The 21,481-nt window shown below is 39.6% G+C and overlaps 1 protein-coding gene across 1 annotated transcript; it reads left to right on the top strand.

Moving 5' to 3' along the window:
• The first annotated feature begins 18,555 nt into the window (after positions 1 to 18,555).
• On the top strand, positions 18,556 to 21,111 carry FSHB (follicle stimulating hormone subunit beta). The gene is made up of 2 exons (XM_047774270.1): positions 18,556 to 18,743; positions 20,299 to 21,111. The coding sequence occupies exons 1-2, from the start codon at positions 18,585 to 18,587 to the stop codon at positions 20,527 to 20,529; spliced, it is 390 nt and encodes a 129-aa protein (XP_047630226.1). The 5' UTR covers positions 18,556 to 18,584; the 3' UTR covers positions 20,530 to 21,111.
• The last annotated feature ends 370 nt before the right edge of the window (positions 21,112 to 21,481 follow it).

The following is a 21,481-nucleotide window of genomic DNA, read 5'->3' as shown; positions in this document are numbered from 1 at the left end:
TTCTGAATAGTGAGGACATAGTAGATACTGCCAGCCCCTCAGTATAGGTTTCCACCTCCAGGTCTTGCATCCCTGCTCAAGACACAAAGGAGTACTCTGCACTAAATAGCATCCTTAGTGTGTCAAGTGTCAGCAGCCTCAAGTCTGGATGCAGTTGGATTTTGCAACCATTGTGCCCAGACCTAATGTGCAGTACCTCAGAGGTGACATCAGTCATTTTCCCACTATATACTAACAACCCAGGGTTAGTGTCTGCCATAGGCCATCCTCCCCCAAACCTGTGTTCTGCAGAGGAAGAGCCAAAGCCACTAAGGGCCATAATGCAGGAAGGAACAGAACTGCCTCTTTAGGCCATGTGCTTATACCAATGAAATACAAAAGCTCAAGTCAATCTGAGCCAATCTAAAGGTCTATTTTCTTGCTCTCTGTACATTCCATGCTCAACTTGGCTTCACTCACATGACTATCCGATCCTCTTAATTATAGGATTTAATTAGTCCCCGGTATTGATAAACTCATTTGACATCAATTCCCCTTTAAATGGGTAGATTAAAGCAGTAAACATTGCTATTATTTCCTACCTACCATTTGACATACACTGTGAAGCGTCGCACTATGATCTTGCTTCAGACTGGTAATATTCCCTCTCTATTAAATCACTGATGTCTCTGTCACTGTCTCCAGGCTCTATCTTTGATCTCAAGGCTGGGCAGCTACAAGGTATGCAGGTCTGTGGGCTACCTACCACCCAATATATATATTTTATACTCCTCAGGTCTACCTCTAGGAATCTGACCTTAGAAAAAAATCACATACAGATGAATAATACACGATATACTGGGAATACTGCATCTAATAGTGAAAAAAAATAGAAATTGCTCATCCAATTTTATGTAGGAAAGTGATTATTAGATCAAATTCATTTAAAAATTGAAAAAAAATTCCTTAAGGATATTCAATGACATGAATGAAAGCTAATGATAAAGTATTAAGTGGGAAATTGCAGGAAAAAACAATTATTTTAAAAAGAGGAGAGCAGTCAATAGGAAAAATGGTATGTGAAAGCCCTGAAGGATAAAGTCTAAGAACTATATAGCATACTACTTTGACAATTTAGGAGGTCAAGTTTATCCTTAGCAAAAGTATTTCTTTGTCTGTATCTTTAAAAATAGCCAGTTGCTTTTCTGTTTACCAAGCTCCTGGGCTCTCCTGGGTTCTCTCTCCAGCTACGCATCACTCCAACTTTGTCATCATCATCATAATTCCTCTCCTCCTACTTCTTTTGTCACATGGACTCTTCTGTTATGTCCCTATTATGACCTTCAGGCCTCCCTTTTATAATAAATCTAATAATTATACTGGATTCATTCAGATAGTCTCCCCATCTCAAGAAATTCAATTACATCTTCCAAGTCCCTTTTGGCATGTAAGGTATTATGGCAGGCTAAGGGAATTAGGATGTAGACATGGTGGAGGGAAGTGGGCATTGTTAGCCTACCATGATGACCAAGCTGCCTCAGACTATTTCTAGCCCTGTCTCTGTAAGGTTGCTTATTGTAATCTCATGTGGCAGAAATGATACCTCTTCCTAGACACATTGGAAGTCTTTGCTCCTCAACCCCTTTGTGGTTAGTTTGGAGCCAAGTGATAGATTTAGGCTAATGGGATGTGTTCAGAAGGGAGGTAAGCCCTTGCTTCTTTCTCAACATGTGGTATGCCTGACACTAGCAACACCATCACCTGGGAGCTCATTAGACCTGGAGAATCTCAGGCTCCACCTGAGGCCTCTGAATCAGTACCCTCATCCCAACAAGATCCCGAGCGATTCCGATGCATATTAAAGTTCAAGAAGCACTGATATAGGCTACTTTCATACCTGGCATTTTAAAATACTATATAAAATCCAGTCTTCTAGCTGTCTCTTCCTCTATTGCAGTGAGCTCAGAAGTCAAGAGTTCCAGGTCACAAAGCTACAAAATAGAGGCCATCCAAAGCACAATATAACATAAGCAAAAAAATAAACTTCTGAGTCAAGGCACCAAGATTTGAGGGATTGCCTGCTGTGGCAATTATTCTTAATTATTCTGATTTTCAGTAAGATATTTATTTGAGCTAGCCTGGTTAGATTTGTTTCATACACTCAAAACTTTGCCCACAATAGTGGTTCTCAAACAAGGGTGCATCAGAATTACCTGAAGGACTGCTTAAAAAACATGCCACTGGGCCCCCACCCCCTAACGTTTCTATTTAGTAGGTCAAGGGTAAAGCACAATAATATGCATTTCCAACAAGTTTCCCAATGATGCCGATACTGCTGGCCCTAAAACCGCACTTTGAGAAACACTGGCTTGTAATTTCACTGTTAGAAGTTCTCCACACTGTATAATTCAATTCAAATAGTATAGACTAAGAGTCTGAAAACTATAGCCCATAGGCCAAATCTGACCCACAGCCAGAATAAATAAATAAATTTCTATTGGAACTTTGGAATACAACCACCCCTCTTTATCATCTACGGCTGCTTCCTCACTACAAGGGCAGACTTGAATCATAGCAATAGAGACCATTTGGCCTTCTACTATAGATTGAATGTTTGTGGATTAATTTAGGGCTAATCTACTATATTGATTGGATGGCACTTATAAATTCACTATATAAATTCACATGTTGAAACCTAATCACCAAAGTGATGGTATTAGGGAGAGATGCTTAGGTCATGAGGGTGAAGCCCTCATGAATGGGATTCATGCCCTTATAAAAGAGACCCCACAGAGTTCCCTTACCCCTTCTGCCATATGAGAATGAACCAGAAAGCGGGTTCTCACTAGACACCAAATCTGCTGATGCCTGGATTTTGGACTTTTAGCCTCCAAAATTGAGAGTCCAAATGGGCTAGTACCCACAAAACAGAAAACATTTACTACCTTGCTCTTTATAGAAAAGATTTCTGACCTCTGATATAGACTACAAGCTTTTCTTATTTATCCTGAGATTATAGAATACTGATTTCATTGACCAGTCTATACTTCTACTATGCCATTTTCTGTTTTGATAACAACCATGAGAAAATTCTTTTAGAACTAGTATTTACTATCATTATGTCCCTAGTAAGAGTCATTTGTTACCAAGTACAAGTCTGTCCAATATGGAGCTGGAAAGAGTCTTAGGAAGCCATAAGGGTCTTCAAAGAACGTCTTGTGTGAAAGTCAAAAATCAGGATTGTTCCAGTATATCTGGAAGAGTGTCGAGGCAGAAAGGGTGTTGCACGAATGAAAATCAGGCATTTTCGAGAAGTTCCCCTGTGGCCTAACAGTTTAGGATCCAGCTTGTCACTACTGTGACCAGGGTCACTGCTGTGGCGGGGGTTCAATCCCTGGCCTGGGAACTTCCACAAGCCATGGTCATGGCCAAAAATTAAAGAAAGAAATAAAAAGAAGCAGGCATTTCCCAATACTATCAACATTACCTCTTGATTACTCTCTTGATTACCTCACGACATATCTGCTTGAGCTATAAATCAGAGTGGACCTTTATGTCTTCCATTACCTTAGGGTCAACATAGTTTATTAAAATTAAACCTCCTGTCGTCTTCCAGAATGGTACAGAGGCCTATAATATACGATCTTTCCACCTACTTCAAAAGCCCTATGACCCATTTAAAAAAAAAAAAATCCTTAAATATGCCAACCCGCAACCACAAAAGTACTGAATTTTTTTTTTTTTAACTATTCTTTCAGGCTTGTTCCTTTTAAAACAGTAGTGTCTGCAGAAATGCCACATCAAAAGAAACTGCCAGAGGTAGAAGTACTTAACTGAAACTGCTTTTATTAGTATATTGGAAGAAATCTGCTGGCCTAAGAATGGAAAAAGGATTGATACTGAATAAAAACACCATGGTGCCAAAGGGAGATGTTATTTGGCTATTAAAAACTCCTACCTCATATTTTAAAATCCAAATGAGAAGATCCTCTACTGACTGTAGTCAGTTTCTTTTTGTTTTAAAAAGAATAACCCGGAGTTCCCGTCGTGGCGCAGTGGTTGACGAATCCGACTAGGAACCATGAGGTTGCGGGTTCAGTCCCTGCCCTTGCTCAGGGGGTTAACGATCCGGCGTTGCCATGAGCTGTGGTGTAGGTTGCAGACGCGGCTCGGATCCCGTGTTGCTGTGGCTCTGGCGTAGGCCGGTGGCTACAGCTCCGATTCAACCCCTAGCCTGGGAACCTCCATATGCCGCGGAGTGGCCCAAGAAATAGCAACAACAACAACAAAAAAAAAGACAAAAAAAAAAAATTAAAAAAAATAAAAAGAATAACCCTTTCATAGTCTCCCCAAAATTCTGATCCCTAAATGGAGTTTAGGGATAGTCCACTAGGTTGGTTAGCAGGCACATATACTAGTCTCTATGTATAGTCACAGTCTCGGAGTGTCCGTCATGGCGCAGTGGTTAATGAATCCGACTGGGAACCATGAGGTTGCGGGTTCGATCCCTGGCCTTGCTCAGTGGGTTAAGGATCCAGTGTTGCAGTGAGCTGTGGTGTAGGTCGTAGCCGCAGTCGGATCCTGCGTTGCTGTGGCTGTGGTGTAGACAGGTGGCTACAGCTCCAATTCGACCCCAAGCCCGGGAACCTCCATATGCTGGGGGAGCAGCCCTAGAAAAGGTAAAAAGACAAAAAATAAAAAAATTAAAAAAATAAAGTCACAGTCTCTACTATACAGTTGTCAACTACATCAATCACCCTCTCATACTTCTTTAGAACTACTCATACCAGAGCTCTTAGTAGGCACTGTGCCCTCAATTTTCTCTGGGTTATGCACAGATTCTTCCCTTTACCTGCAAAACCTTAAGTCCACTGTTTTGATTAATCCTCATTCTACTACCTTATGAGTTACCACATGCCCAGATTTTAATGACCCTTAGACTTCCCCTTCACCTACAACCTGAAGAAGAATCCTGGCCCTCGGCCCTCCCAAGGTATCCTCAACTTTTTAGGAAATCCATAAAGGGGTGCCTCACATGCCCATTGACCAGTCTTCCAGTTTCATCCTTTACCTAATGTCTGCCCATGTTTTCTCATGTTCTGGCTCCCCATGTCTAGGACTTGAGAGGAGTCCCCACTGCAGATGATGCCAGTGGTATGAAAGCCAAAGTCTTGCCAAGGATATTATTGCTTAAACTGCTAAGATTGGAAAGAGGGATGCTGGCTTGCCCACTGGGTAGGAAAATGTTCCTCTCCCTCTAACTCTATACCACACTTGGTCACTTGGCTCCCAAAGAAAAAATCTCTTTCATTTTCCTAGAGTAAGCCCCTAAACAAGAATTCACACATCTTGCTCCAAGATTAAGAAATACTACTTCCTCCTCAGGCTGGTCTAAATCTAGTCATTTAAAACTACATAGCCTCCAGTTCTCACTTTACCAACATGGTACTTTCCTTCCAATTGGGCCCCAGTCACACCTCCACAAACATGTCCATTTTATAAGAAAATTTTAGCTTTATGTAACCCCTTCTATGGCCCACAGCAGTGGGTAAACATAAAGATGGATGGATATACTATTAGAAGTAAACATCTCTCAGTAATATGCATAGAGTCTTCCAAATAGCTCTTTACTTTTCCTAATCACTTCTGATCAATACTGAATCAGCTTAAGATGAGCATCCTGGAAACTTCTCTCTCCTGGGTCTCCCTCCAGCTTCTCTTTTCTACCCTCTGCTCCTGGCCTGCTGGTTTTCACACTCTCTCCCAGATCAAGGCCAAACATATCTTTTTTCATGGTTCCTCCATAGTTGTATATTGGGTTTTTCAAATTCTTTATAGCTGAGCATCTATAAGCCAAACATTCCTTTCTTGTCTCTAATAGTATCACATAGATGCATTGTGCCAAAAGACCCTTTACCAACCAGTGCTGAGAACGAAAACGAATGAGGGAAATGGAAACAGAGGATCCCTCTGTCACATGTATGTTTCTCTAACTAAAAGGTTCTCCACCAAAGATGGATTAAAATCTCCATATGTTTAGAAGACAATAACATGCATTTTTTTCACTCTAAGCTTTTTTTTATTGACTATTTTATTACTCAATGAATTTTATTACATTTATAGTTGTACAATGTTCATCCCAACCCAGTTTTATAGCATTTCCATCCCAGACTCCCAGCCCATCCACCCATCCCCCAACATGTCTCCTTTGGAAACCATAAGTTTTTCAAAGTCTGTGAGTCAGTATCTATTCTGCAAAGAAATTCATTGTGTCCTTTTGATAGATTCCACATAACATGCAATTTTAAAATGGCAACTTCCTCAGTTTTGATGTTTCCAAGATCTAGGGCCAAAACTCAATCTCAGGTTCATCTCAAAGTATCAGAGGCATTCCCTGCTGTCCACAAACTCTATAAAAGCTAGTTATCCTAAACATTTGACCTAAGAAAGGGAGCTCTGCCCTGAGATAATGGCTTTGACTACATGTATTGGTGAGATTCATTCAGCTTCAAGTAATGGAGACCTGAAATTAACAGTGGCCTACGCAAGATAGAGATTGCTTTTCCTTTCGCGTAAAATACTGAAGATAGTCTGGGGCTGGACCGGCAGCTCTGCTCTGAAAAGTCCTCAGCAACTTCTATGCCTCTAGGTCACAATACTACTAATTCTAGAATATAGCCCTTGCCTTCTTAGTCCAAAATGATGTACAAACATTACAAGGTTCAAGATGGAAGAAGGACGAAAAAGGAAAAAAGGGGGCAAAAGTCACTTGCCACCTATCCCCTGAAGTTCCTAAAACCTGCCATAAAGCATTCTACTTATCTTTTTGTTCAGAACGTGGCCATTTCTGGATGCAGGGGAGGTAGGGACATTTTACTCTTTGTTCTGGGCAGCCATATACCCAGGTAAAAAGTCCTCTTGTGTGGGAGAATAGAAAGAAGATGGTCGTCAGGGGACAAATAGAAGTTTGTCATATTGTGCTCCTGAAATCACTCTCTCTCTGTGCTAAAAATAAACTCTGGAGTCACCTAAAATATAATGCCTTAAATTTACTGTTTTTATAAAAAGTTGAGTTACAAGTCAAAACCCTGCCACTCAATGTAACCATATGTAAGTCATTCAGTGGCTTAACTCTTTGCCTTACTATAATAGTGATGTCTGTCTTGCTACCTTAAAAAAAAATCACTCTGAGAATTGACTGGGAATAAACTGAGATAATAAAAGTGAAAGTAGTTTTTGAAATGTGATATAAATAACTCTTGAGGCTAAGCAGAATTAAAGCAATAAGTTACCTTTTGTCATCTCTAAACATATATGTCTCTTATTCAAATTATCTCCATTCTCTTTTTAAGTTTCTTAATGAAACATGTAGATTGATGTCAAGAGAACAAAGGACCAGAAACAAAGGTATGTGGTCTGATATTAAGTGATTCAGATAGAGTCATTTGTATATTGAGAAAGAAAAGAAAATTCTCTAAAAATTACCAATATTCATGAAGACTCCACCATCAACCTGGCCTCTCAACCTTCTACCTGTATATAATTATTATTATTAGATATGATCTTACATATTCATAACAGAAGTTATTATCCCTCAGGAAAATTCTGTGTTCTGTGTGTGTGTGTGTGTGTGTGTGTGTGTGTGTTGTGTATGTGTTTGGATGGCTGCACCTGCTGATATGCTGATATGGAGGTTCCCAGGCTAGGGGTGGAATCAGAGCTGCAGCCGCCAGCCTACGCCACAGCCACAGCAAAGCCAGATCCTAGTTGCATCTGCAACCTACACCACAGCTCATGGCAATGCCAGATCCTTAACCTGCTGAGCGTGACCAAGAATCGAACCTGCATCCTCATGGATCCTAGTCAGATTTGTTTCCACTGAGCCAAGATGGTAACGCCAAAAATTCTAACAAAATCTGTTTTGGAACAGAAGTACAGAGAGAGCACATGGTGATGGGGATTGAAAGTTTTCGAAAAGTCAAAGGACAATTCTAAAAATCATGTTAGAGCAGATTCCAGGCTTCAGTTGTTTTTATCCTCTTCCTGTGGTTTGGCATCATACAGTCAAGCAGACCGTTATACCCTCTAGGTAACCTGGTTCAGGCTTATTAATAAGTCAGAATTAATTGTGGTGCTGGGATATGGTGCTTATGATTCTCAATGATGTAACACAGTAAAGTTTAATTTCTTTCCCATGTTACAAATCAACATGAGTCAGAGGAGACTGTGCTCTATACATCCGTCCACAGACACAGGCTGTCAGAGTCTCTATCACCTTCTGGGTGCATTATCAGAAAGACAAAGCCTCTGTACTACCCACAGAAAGGAGAGGGAGCACTGGAGAGTCACGGGAGAGGTTTTTATCACCTCAGCCTGCAAATAATACACTTCACTTCTGTTCAGAGCCCACTGACCATACCTAGTCACATAGCCCCAATCTAAACACAAAGAAGCTAGATAATGTGGCCAAGCAAAGGAATACTTGGAAGTTTTTCTATGCCACAGTGATGGTTCAATTATCTGAGAAATGCTTCCTGCTACATTTTTTCTTCATGCCTTCTCTGAATTACTTTGAAGAACTTCTTTTGTAGAAGGTAAGACAATCTCTTGGTCTTCCAGCACAATTCTCTCTATACATACACAGGGAAGGAATAAAAATTTATTCTAAAGTGCATGAAGGGAGACCTGTATTTATTCTAAAATAGTCTGAATTGTGTTCTGATGAGAGTGGCTGGCAGAACAGTTTAAGAGTAGAAGCACAGGCCCTAGTACCAGTCAGCTTGGGTTTGAATTTCAACTCCCCCATTTATCAGCTACGTGAACTTGGTAAAGATATTTGAACTCTGTATGTCACAGTTTCCTCATCTCTAAAATGAAGATGACTATAGTACTTAGTTTATGATTCCCGTGAGGATTAAATCAATTAAAAATGGCACATATAAAATACTTAGCACAAGGCTTAGCACTTACACTCTCAATAAAATTAAACATTAAAAAAAGTACCCTCGAAGTTCCCGTCGTGGTGCAGTGGTTAACGAATCCGACTAGGAACCACGAGGTTGCGGGTTCGGTCCCTGCCCTTGCTCAGTGGGTTAACGATCCGGCGTTGCCGTGAGCTGTGGTGTAGGTTGCAGACGCGGCTCGGATCCCGCGTTGCTGTGGCTCTGGCGTAGGCCAGTGGCTACAGCTCCGATTGGACCCCTAGCCTGGGAACCTCCATATGCTGCAGAAGCGGCCCAAGAAATAGCAACAACAACAACAACAACAACAACAACAAAAAAGACAAAAGACAAAAAAAAAAAAGTACCCTGGCTTTTTATCTCATTGCCTCAGTTTCAGATTCCAGTTTTCTAACATGTCTCCTTGAACTAATGATTCATTGTATAGTTCCCGTACCTTTTCCTCTCTCTTCTTTCCAAATTTCTGCTTTCTAACCTCCCCAGTTGCTGGTTTTCTCTTGTATGGAATCAAATAGTGCTTTTCCAAAATTAAAACACACACACACACACACACACACAATGTTAACTCAGAGCCATGAGGATACCTATTAATTCTTGAGTGTTTTTTCTCCACTGGTCCAGTCATTCTAGCAAATACTATGTGACTGAAGAAAGAATACAAGGGACCCTGGAGTTTCCCTGCCTGGTCTGGAATTGAAGCTCTGCCACTTATTTACTATAACATTGGGTATCTTAATACACTGCTCTGATGATCATTTCTTTATTTATAATGTATAGATAATAGTAATATATAATTCATTAGGCTGTTGATGTACACATTTAGCATAGCGATTGGTATAGAGTAAGTGCTCAATAAACATTTGCACTCTATAAAACGAGAACAATAATACTTTCCTTGAAGGACATGCATGACCTTAAGGAAGCTGAAACATCACAAACCATTAGGTCAGTGTTTTCTATGCATGTCTATATGCATATGTGTTTGAATGTACACATATATGTATGTACACAAAGACGTTCCTTCCTAAAACAAAAGGATGTAAAGGCAACTAGAACCTGCATTTTGTGCTAAAAATAACTGCCAACCCTTTCAGTACAGCCCATATCAAGCATCAATATATCATTAGTTACTTAGATGTACATCCCATTATTGGCACTTTATGCTTTAGTTTCTAGAAACCTGCCAACCAGCATCAAAACAAAAATCAAATCCATAAGTATTTACTGAATGCTTACGCTATGCAAAATACAATTGCTGTAAAGCCTAGGAAGTATTTTTAGCATCATGCATTATCAGTAGACTGATACCAAAGGTACTGACTTTTTAGTGGAACATTATCATGAAATATTCTGAGTGTCATATCTGCTTTTAAAGGAGTTCCTATCAAGAAAACTCTATGCCATTTTGCTCTATGTTGCTCCAAGGAAAAGAAGATGCAACAGAGAGAGCGTTAGATTTTGTTTTGATGTTCACAGTATGGTCCTGTTTCATCTGATGAAATGAATTAGAGTTCCACCTCACTGCCCCTGTGAATGAGAAGTTTACCTGCTAATATATGAAGACTGACCTTCCTGACCCCTTCCCTGACAAATATAAAGTATATTATTGTGTTTTCATATTAACAAACATTGGCTTTTCAGTTTGTTGGGTTTTTTCACAGTTTTACCAATTGACCTAGACTGGCAATGTGTAATGCACAAAGGCCAGATATTAGACCAGTAAGCAAGTCTTGTGACCTCTGAAAATTTACTCAGTTGGCAAATTCTATACCAGTGCTGTTTAACAGAAATATAATGTGATCCATTTATGTGATTTAATATTTTTTTAGTAACCACATTTTAAAATAAAGTACTTTTAAAGTAAAAGAAATAGGTGAGACTGACTGAATAACATTTTATTTAAAATAATGTCATTCCAATGTAGTCAATACAAACATCACTGACATAGCTTACATGCAATCTCATTTTGTCTTTGAAATCCAGCAGGTATTTTCCACTTATGGTAGCTCTTAATCTGAACTAGCTGCATTTCAAGTGCTCAGAAGCTACATGTGCCTGTTGGCTGCCATAATGGACAGTGAAGCTCTATACTATTGTTGGGTAATTTGAAAGAGTAAAAACTTAATAAAAGTTAGCACTATATATGGAATTATTATATCACACATGTTATATATTACTTTGTAGTTTAAATAAATGAAATAAGTTTAAACAAATAAAATGGAAAATTTAAATTAGAGGAGTTCCTGTCATGGCTCAGCCGAAATGAATCTGACTAGCATCCACAAGGACATAAGTTCGATCCCTGGCCTTGCCCAGTGAGTTGAGGATCCAGTGTTGCTATGAGCTGTGGTGTAGGTCCCAAACATGGCTTGGATCCTGCGTTGCTGTGGCTGTGGCATAGGCTGGCAGCTGTAGTTCCAATTCAACCCCTAGCCTGGGAAACTCCATATGCCATGGGTATGGCCCTAAAAAAAAGATGAAAAAATAAAATTAATTAACGAATTAATTAAAGGAAAAGGATACCAGACAATAGAAGGAGCAAGGCAAGATATGAACATAGGTACTTAATTTCCTATTTTTAAACTCAAACATAAAGGAATGATTTGGGAAAAAAAAAAAAACCTTATAAGTGAAAGAAGGATGCAGGTCATTGAGCATCTACACAGGTAGAAACTCTAGGGATACTCACAGTTGTGGGCATTGGTTCACCAGAATTCAGGAAAGAGGTCTGCAGTTCGTTTAAAATATAATGTGATGTGTGTTAACACTGAGGTAGATACTGGGAATTAAGGAAACAATAGAAAGTACTGGACTGAGAATGAATACGGAATACTGTGTAAAGTGGAACGAGTGAATGTCTCCTAGGGGAAGCTACATCTAAATGTAATCTTGTAGAAGTGTTTGTAGGAACAGCTCAGATGAAAAACGTACCTCAGCCTTAAGGAATAGCCTGATTTTCAGAGGTGGGAAGGCGCTTCAAGCCAATGAAGTGAGATTTTTTTTTTTTTTTGGTCTTTTTAGGGTTGCACCCACAGCATATGGAAGTTTCCAAGCTAAGGACGAATTGGAACTGCAACTGCCAACCTGCGCCACAGTCACAGCAACATGGGATCTGAGCTGCATCTGTGAACTACACTGCAGCTCATGGCAACACCAGATCCTCAACCCACTGAGCAAAGCTAGAGATCAAACCTGTGCCCTCATGGATACTAGCCAGGTTCACTACCACTGAGCCACAACGGTAACTACTGAAGTGAGAATTTAACATAGGACCTCCTTAAATAATGTTCAACATTTTGTTTAAATATTGAGTTAATTAATATTATTATACTAGAACCCAGTAATAAAGGGCTAGAAATAAAAATGGGTATTATCAGTCACCTTCTAACCAGGAAAACAGAAACTGCTCCTGATAAGAGAAGTCAGAGGATATTTAATCTGGGGAATGCATTACCTAAGTTTTAGAATTGTTGAGAAGCCAGACAGGAAATAAGGAAACCCAAAAATCAGTAACCATGGGAAGCTCCCATCTACCCTCAGGATTAGAGAGACACAAATGAGGTTCCTAGAGCCAAAAGGTGAGACCACCCAGCAGAAGCTCAAGCCACATGTGGAGTTTTCTCACAAAAGCTGGGAACACTGAGGGAGGAGCTGTCTGATGCAACCTGGACCAAGGGAGAAAGTGCAGCTACTGACAAGGAAAGAATGTAAAGGAGAGACATACTCTAACCTCCTTCTTCTTTTCACTCTCTAATCTCCTTCCACAGAGACAAAAGGCTGCTGACACAGCAGCCTGAGAAAGGTAGCCTGCAGAGGTCCCTTCTCCCAAAAATCAGAGAGCAAAACAGGACAAGAACAAAAAATGTATCAGATAGCAAACAGGCTATGGACAAGCACAGCAGAAAGAAAATCAGAGTGATCTATGTTTCACTTTGTTCAACAAAAGTGTATCAGTGCTGGAGTTCCCCTTGTGGCTCAGCAAAAACAAACCTGACTAGTATCCATGAGGACTCACATTCCATCCCTGGCCTCACTCAGTGGGTTAAGGATCCAGCATTGCCATGAGCTATGGTGTAGGCCTCAGACTCAGCTCAGATATGGTATTGCTGTGGCTGTGGTGTAGGCCGGAGGCTACAGCTCCGATTTGACCCCACCTGAGAATTTCCATATGCCACAGATGCGGCCCTAAAAAGACCAAAAAAAAAAAAAAAAAGAGAGAGTATTAGTGCCTACTGTGGATTAGAAACTATTCCTATTGGGAATACAAAGGTGAATAAGAAAGCTCACTACATCTTTATCAATAAAATATTTTAATAACTTTTGTGAGAGCAGTAACATCTAACTTGGAAATACACTTACCAGATAAACTAGGCTATAAGAGGCTTGACATTGTGAGAAAGGTCTGGGGGCCTCTTGATAGGTCAAGGAAAATAAGGTTATTTGGGGAAACCTCGGACCTAAATGTGGATGGAAGTATAAATATGGACATTAGGAATAGCTTCCCAAATTCTGAATGGCCTCTGCTTTGGCCCCTCTCCAACTAATACGATTGGTGAGAATTATAAACCACAGTATGGTTCAATGAGTAGCTCTGTTTTGGAGACCAGCAGACCTAGATATGAACCTTAGCCTTGCTCTTACAGGTTCCATAGTTTTGGGCAAGTCATTTAAATGTTTTCCCATCTTTCAAAGAGCAATAATAGTAACTCCTTTAAAAAGTTGTTTAAAAATTATATGTGATCATATATTTGAAGTGTTTAAGTGTCTGGGGCATAGTAGGTGCTCAATAAAAACCTGTTAATATTTTAAATTGAATGTGAAAAGAACAAACATTGTATATACATTACTCATTAAAACACATAAATTCAATATAGTCATATAAACATACTTTGTGAACACACATAGATAACATAAAAAGAGTTAATGTGAAATATAAGGTGGGAATTCCCACCATGGCACAGGGGGTTAATGATCCACTTGTCTCTGTGGCATTGCTGGCTCAATTCCCAGCCTGGCTCAGTGGGTAGGATCTGGCATTGCCACAGCTATGGCATAGGCCACAGATTCAACTCAGATTCGATCCCTGGCCTGGAAACTTCCACATGCCACAGGTGCAGCCATTAAAAAAAAAAAAAAAATTCTACATTCCTGATATTACTTATACAAGTGCTAAATCAGCCCCCAGTACTTTGATAAGTTTTATCTTTGTCACACATGTTTGATAAAATCATAACCCTGGATAAATCCAAGTATTTGTTACCCATGAGCCTGAACTCCTGCCATTAAACTAGGCAAAAAAAAAAAAAAAAAAAAATCATGTTTAGTGGTCTTGGGTTAAATTTTTTTACCATAAACCTCAAATGGTCCCTTAATACTGGTAGGCAATTTTACTACCTATACCTAACTTACCAATGACTCAGTCCCTCTACCAGTCTCATACAATTTTGTTGTTGTTGTTGTTGTTGTTGTTGTTGTTGTTGCTATTTCTTGGGCCGCTTCTGCAGCATATGGAGGTTCCCAGGCTAGGGGTCGAATCAGAGCTGCAGCCACCAGCGTACGCCAGAGCCACAGCAACGCAGGATCCAAGCCGCGTCTGCAACCTACACCACAGCTCACGGCAACGCCGGATCGTTAACCCACTGAGCAAGGGCAGGGACCGAACCCGCAACCTCATGGTTCCTAGTCGGATTCGTTAACCACTGCACCACGACGGGAACTCCCTCATACAAATATTAAGCCTTGGATCTCTCAATCCTCAACAATGCATCCACTACCTTTACTCTCAGATGATGATCTTACTTCCTACTTTACTGAGAAAATGAAGACAATGACAGGAGAGTCTGTATAAAGCCCATCACCCACCAAACACTCACCATCTTCTGCACTCACCACACCTCCCCAACCAGCAGCATCTGTACCCATGACTCTGCCTCCTGCCCACAACAGGATGAGCTCTCCATCCTCCTGTTCAAAGCCAGTCATTCCACTTGTGCTCTAAGATCCATCTCTTCTCACAGTCTACCTAAGAACACTGAAGAAATTTTCCTCTCTTGCTCCAACATCATTTTTCTCTCAATCATTTGCATCACCAAACTAACAGTTATGTCTTCCATCTTAAAACATAAAAATCAAAAGGAAATTATCTTTACCCCACTTCCATGTGACCAAATCACCTGTTTTTTTCCTCATCTTTGTATCAAAATTCTGGGGAGAAAAAATTCAACACTTTTTTTGTAATGGCCACACCTGTGGCATATGGGAGCTCCTTTGCCACAGCCACAGTAATGCCGGACCCAAGCTGCATCTGCAACCGACACGCAGTTTATGGCAATGCCAGATCCTTAATCCACTGAGAGAGGCCAGGGATTGAATTTATATCCTCAGGAAGACAATGCTGGGTTCTTAACTTGCTGAGCCAAATGGGAACTCCTCAATTCTTTTTTATTCATTTCTTTCCAATCACTCAATCTGCTCTTTTTTTATTGAATTATAGCTGATCTATAATGGTATGTTAGTTTCTGGTGTATAGCAAAGTGATTCAGTTATACATACATATTACTTTTCACATTCTTTTCCATGACAGTTTATCACAGGATATTGAATATAGTTGTGATACAGTAGGACCTTGTTGTTTATCTATCTTATATATAATAGTGGTTAATCCCAAAGTCCCAGTCCAAACCATCCCCACCCTCCTGCCCTTGGCAACTACAAGTCTGTTCTCCATGTCTGTGAGTCTGTTTCTGTTCCGTATATACGTTCATTTGTGTCATAATTTAGACTCCACATATAATTGTAATCATATGGTATTTGTCTTTCTCTTTCTGACTTGCTTCACTTAGTATGGCAATCCATGTAGCCACAAATGTCTTGACAATTACTTAAACACACACCAATCGGGGTTTTGTTTCTCTCACTCCAAAGGAGCTTCTCTAGCCAAGGACACTGGCAACATTTATGCTGCCACACGCATTGCTAACCTGTCGGCAGCATTTGGTACAGTTGTCACTTGCTCCTCCTGACAAACTGGCTTTACTTGATTTCTGGGACACCACATTCTCTCCATTCCTTTCTTTCCTCAATGACCCTTCTGTTTCCTTTGGCCAAAGGAAGGAAAAAAAAACTTCATCTTATTCTTGACCTCTTAATATTAGGACACACCAGCCTCCACTCTTGGTCCTTTTATCTTCTCTATTTATACTTACTCCCTTGGTAACTTCTTCAAGGCTCAGGCCAATTATACATTTTAGCTAGCATATTTCTCCCAAAATCCAGATTTTACTTAGATATCTTAAACTCAACCTATCCATACCGAACTCCTTATCATTTTCCCAAACTTACTATATTTATAGCCATCCCTTTTCAGTTGATAACAAATTCATCCTTCAAGTCGCTCAGGCCAGAATCTTTAGAGTCATCTTCACTCTTTTCTTTTTCTCACACTCAGCATTCATCCATCAGAAAATCCTGCTGGCTCCACTTTCAAAATACATATGAAATCAGATTATTTTGATTATTTTATTACTACTATTACTGAACAGATAGCACTTCTCACCCAAGTTGCTGCAAGAGCATCTAATAGGACTTCCTGTTTCTACCTCCCCCACCCCCATATTAGCAACCAGGCAGCCAGAGGGTCCTTTAAGACTTAAACCTGATTATATCACTCCTATACTCAAAACCCTGCAACTGGTCCCCAAACATTGACAGTAAAAACTGAAGTCTTTACATTGAACTAAAAAGTCCTACATTATTTGACTCCTGCCACATCTGTGACATCATATCCTCATATTTCCATCATTGTTCCTTTGCTCCAGCCAAGGAGCTTAATTAATTAATAAGCTTAATTAATTGCTCAATTAATAAATATTTGTTAAATCAATCTCAGTTTCCATGGAGCTCAGAGTTTACTGGGAGAGAAAAATATATAAAAGAATACAAAAAGAAGGTAATTAAAGCTTTCCTCAATCTCCCATTCCTAAACAATGACAAGTGAATGTTGAAGGTTGAGAAATTTGCCAGGGGGTGGGAGTAGTATAGGGGACATAGGGAGGAAGCAAGGACATTTCAGGAAGGATGAAGATGGCACATACAAAGACCTAGAGAAATGAATCAGCAGAACACTTAAAGAATTACAAGTAAAGCATCAAAGAATAATATTTAAGATTAAGGAATCTGAATATGGGAAGTAAACATAAATATAATTTACACTTTATAAAAGAGTCTAATCATGAAAGACTCTCTATTTGTTTCTTCCCTTACAGCTGTCAGTCTAGTCTCAGAGTAACCTATTAACCATATATATATATTTTTTGACACACCTCAACAGTGCCAAAGCAATACTTGGAAAGGATTCTAAATTCCCCAAATTAAATATACAAAAGAAAAACCCAGAGTCAGACTTAATTTGAAAAGGTAAAGGAGTGGGTGTTCTACTATATCAAATTTAATTTGTACAAAATCATCTCTGGTAACATTATTTTTCCTGTTCCACTGTGTTTAGACTACTTTAGTAAGGCTTGATCTCCCTGTCTATCTAAACACTGATTCACTTACAGCCAGCTTCAGGCTAACATTGATCTTACTAATACCCAACAAATCCACAAAGTGTTAGTTTCACACGATTTTGTATAAAAGGTGAACCGAGACTAGATTCAGCCCACAGCTTCCCCCAGACAAGGCAGCCGATCACAGGTGAGTCTTAGCATTTATAGTTACCAAGAGGTGACAGTTACTTCTGAAATGATTTTTCAGGATCTGAAGAACAAATCTAGAGCTTTTTAACTTCTGTTGGGTAGGGAATTCGTACTTGTCAACCTGGCTTCTCAAATATGTTAGTGCACTGTAATTACCGTAGCAAGCAATTGACTTTTTATAGACCAGTTCACCTGGCCTCTGATATGGTCTTATTTTACAAAAAGGAGGAAAAAGCAAATGATATTTATGAGATGCTAAAAATGATGAACTAATTTAGTAGTACAAAAGTTTTTCTTGGAGTTCCCGTCGTGGCGCAGTGGTTAACGAATCCGACTAGGAACCATGAGGTGGCGGGTTCGATCCCTGCCCTTGCTCAGTGGGTTAAAGATCCAGCGTTGCTGTGAGCTGTGGTGTAGGTTGCAGACGCAGCTTGGATCCCACGTTGCTGTGGCCCTGGCATAGGGCAATGGCTACAGCTCTGATTAGACCCCTAGCCTTGGAAACTCCATATGCCGAGGGAGCAGCCCAAGAAATGGCAAAAAGACAAAAAAAAAAGTTTTTCTTTTTAAATAAAATGTTTTAAAATGATAATGAAGGGACAAATATGATGATCACAATTACTTGCTTCAGAGTAATCCTTTAAGACAGTCAATGGCAATACTCTATAAATATTGCTCTGCTTAAATCATTATATTGGAGTCTTGACCTATTATATAGTTCTACTTTGACACAAAAAAAAAATTGAGGAGGAGAATAAGAAGAAACGTTTGTTCAAGAAACAAAGAAGTAAAGAAAAGGAAAAGGAAGGAAAAACCACTCTAGGAGTAAAATGTGACTGGAGAGGATGAATAGACCAGTTATTCAAGGTTTGGTCAACTTACATTACGAATGTAATTCTTTGGGTTTTCGGTTTTTTACAGGCCTTAATTGTCTGGTTTCCACCCCAAGATGAAGTCGCTGCAGTTTTGCTTCCTATTCTGTTGCTGGAAAGCCATCTGCTGCAATAGCTGTGAGCTGACCAACATCACCATCACAGTGGAGAAAGAGGAGTGTAACTTCTGCATAAGCATCAATACCACGTGGTGTGCTGGCTATTGCTACACCCGGGTAGGTTCTTTGCTTTGCTAGAAGTGAGGGTGCTGAAGGTTTGTAAAAGGCGGGCTTCACTAATTCCCACTTTATCAATATTTTAAGTTTCCGGAATAGCCATGAGTCCCTTAGTCAATACTGTCTGTTTCCTGATTGGGGTTATTTACCATGACATCGGTTAAATCTTCAGGCCTGGATTTGATTAGGGTAAATTTAGGGAAGCCTCAGATTTTATCTGATTAATTTGGTAATTGCCAACTCTGTTTTTTAATTTTATTTAATTTTTTTATTTCAAAAAAAGTAGTTCTATTCTAGATTCTACACATAGAGAGATAAACACATAAACATACATATATTTAATAACAGAAGATCTACAATATTTCCCAAAGGCCAATTTTTGTAATTGAAGCTATATCGTTGCAATAGAGATAGTATCAAAATGTTTGTAGCAACATAAAAACACAGCCATGTTATAAAAACTGTCTTACTGGCCCATCTCAATACAAATGCCAACGTGCAGCCTGAGAACACAATCAATCCTTGCAGACTGTTAGGACCCAAATGAACTGGCAAACCCACTCACTTCTTTATATGATTGAGAAAAACAAGGCACAGAGGGATAAAACCAACTAGTTTGTAATCACACAGTTTCTTTGAATTAATCCAAGTGAAAAAGCAGTTTCTACTTTCTTTTTTCCCCTATAACACCTGGATATCTATGCAGAATTTCCGTAAACTGAAATTGAAAACAACTTTTTAATGCAATATACTTTACTGGGTGGTAAATGAGTTTGACCAAACTCCACTTATTGCATCTTATTGGGATACAGACTTGATGGCATGATATGGAAATAAATTAAACATAAGTGCCTATTTCTTCCCTCAGTGGATTTTTTTCTTTAACTAGAAAGTGTTAGAATAAGGTTGTTCTGACAGGACTGAAGTTCTTATACACAAACATGAAAGCTTTGAAACTGAGCTCTGAAAATATACAGCATTTAAGAGGGGAAGATGTCTGTAAGACAGCAGAATATTTAAAATCTTACATGAATTTTTATAGTCGTGTTAAGCTAAGTATTAACATTCCACATTATATATTTTTGATTTTTTTATACACACCCAGGGACAATGTATTGAGAAAATTTTTCTGAGAAATTAAACTTCAGTTTTTTATAGTTTAAGCTGTCATTAATATAGCTTTCAACTTAGTAATTAATATAGCTTTCAACTTTCAAAACGTCAAAATTTCTGTCCTATTTCCTTTTTAATTATTTTTTATATTGAAAGTCAAGTTTCTTTAAAGTCAGAGAAATAATTAACATTTTGACATAGACATAAGGAGTAGGAAAAGGAATAATATATTTTCTGTAAGATTTCCAGATCAGAAAACATGACATGGCATATAGGTTATTTATGATTTATGAAATCATGTTTCCTTGGTTAGGAATTCTATAAATGGCCTTAATGGATAAATGTCAGAGCAAGAAATATTCAATGCCTGTCTCATTTTGATTAAATAGAAACTTCTGTAATACTTTAACCTAACTCTCTCTCTCTCCCCTGAATCCCTTAGGACCTGGTATACAAGGACCCAGCCAGGCCCAACATCCAGAAAACATGTACCTTCAAGGAGCTGGTGTACGAGACCGTGAAAGTACCTGGCTGTGCTCACCATGCAGACTCCCTGTATACGTATCCAGTAGCCACTGAATGTCACTGTGGCAAGTGTGACAGTGACAGTACTGACTGCACCGTGAGAGGCCTGGGGCCCAGCTACTGCTCCTTCAGTGAAATGAAAGAATAAAGAGCAGTGGACATTTCATGCTTCCTACCCTTGTCTGAAGGACCAAGACGTCCAAGAAGTTTGTGTGTACATGTGCCCAGGCTGCAAACCACTGTGAGAGACCCCACTGATCCCTGCTGTCCTGTGGAGGAGGAGCTCCAGGAATGCAGAGTGCTGTGGCCTCAGTCCTGTCACCACTCAACCCTGTATTCTGGGTCTGGTTCCATAAGTTTTATTCGGTCTTTTTTTTTTTTAATTACTCAATGAATTTTATTACATTTAGAATTGTACAATGATCATCACAACCCAATTTTATAGGATTTCCATCCCAAACCCCCAGCATAGACCCCCATCTCCCAATCTGTCTCATTTGGAAACCATAAGTTTTTCAAAGTCCGTGAGTCAGTATCTACTCAATCTTATTACCTTAAAGACATGTGGGTGTTTTCTGTTTAATAATCTTAGAAATCCTCTCAAGACAGGGATATGGGCCCAGAGGAAGGAAATGGGCTAAGAATGGGTGAAAGGACTAAATGCAGCATTCTCCCACTAGACACAGAAGCCTACAAGAGCAGGGCCAGTCTCTTTGTCATGAGTGTGGCCTCAATACCTAGCACAGTGACTAGAATTCAGTAAGAAACTCAAGAATGGCTTCCTTAAGGAAAGTAAGATTGGAAATGTAGGGGGTAGGAAAACACTGAAAGAAGATGTTTGAGGCTATGTGATGAGGCTGCCCTTGACAATGCCAGTCAGCCCATACCATCAGCTCCAGTACCGCTTCACCGCTCCTCCTCTGGCATATGGAGGATGGAGACAGGACATCTCTCTCAGGCAGGTGGCGGTTACCGAGCTCAGGATTTCCAACCCCTTTAGTTAAGGGCAAAAGCAAGAAATGTTAATGCCGGGTTTGTGGAAATTAACCCACATCTATTCCATCATTTAAATAAATGGAACAAATGCTATCAGACTCCTG

The sequence above is a fragment of the Phacochoerus africanus genome, chromosome 4, assembly GCF_016906955.1.
Source record: "Phacochoerus africanus isolate WHEZ1 chromosome 4, ROS_Pafr_v1, whole genome shotgun sequence".
NCBI lineage: Eukaryota > Metazoa > Chordata > Mammalia > Artiodactyla > Suidae > Phacochoerus > Phacochoerus africanus.
This window is presented reverse-complemented; position numbering and strand designations above follow the sequence as displayed.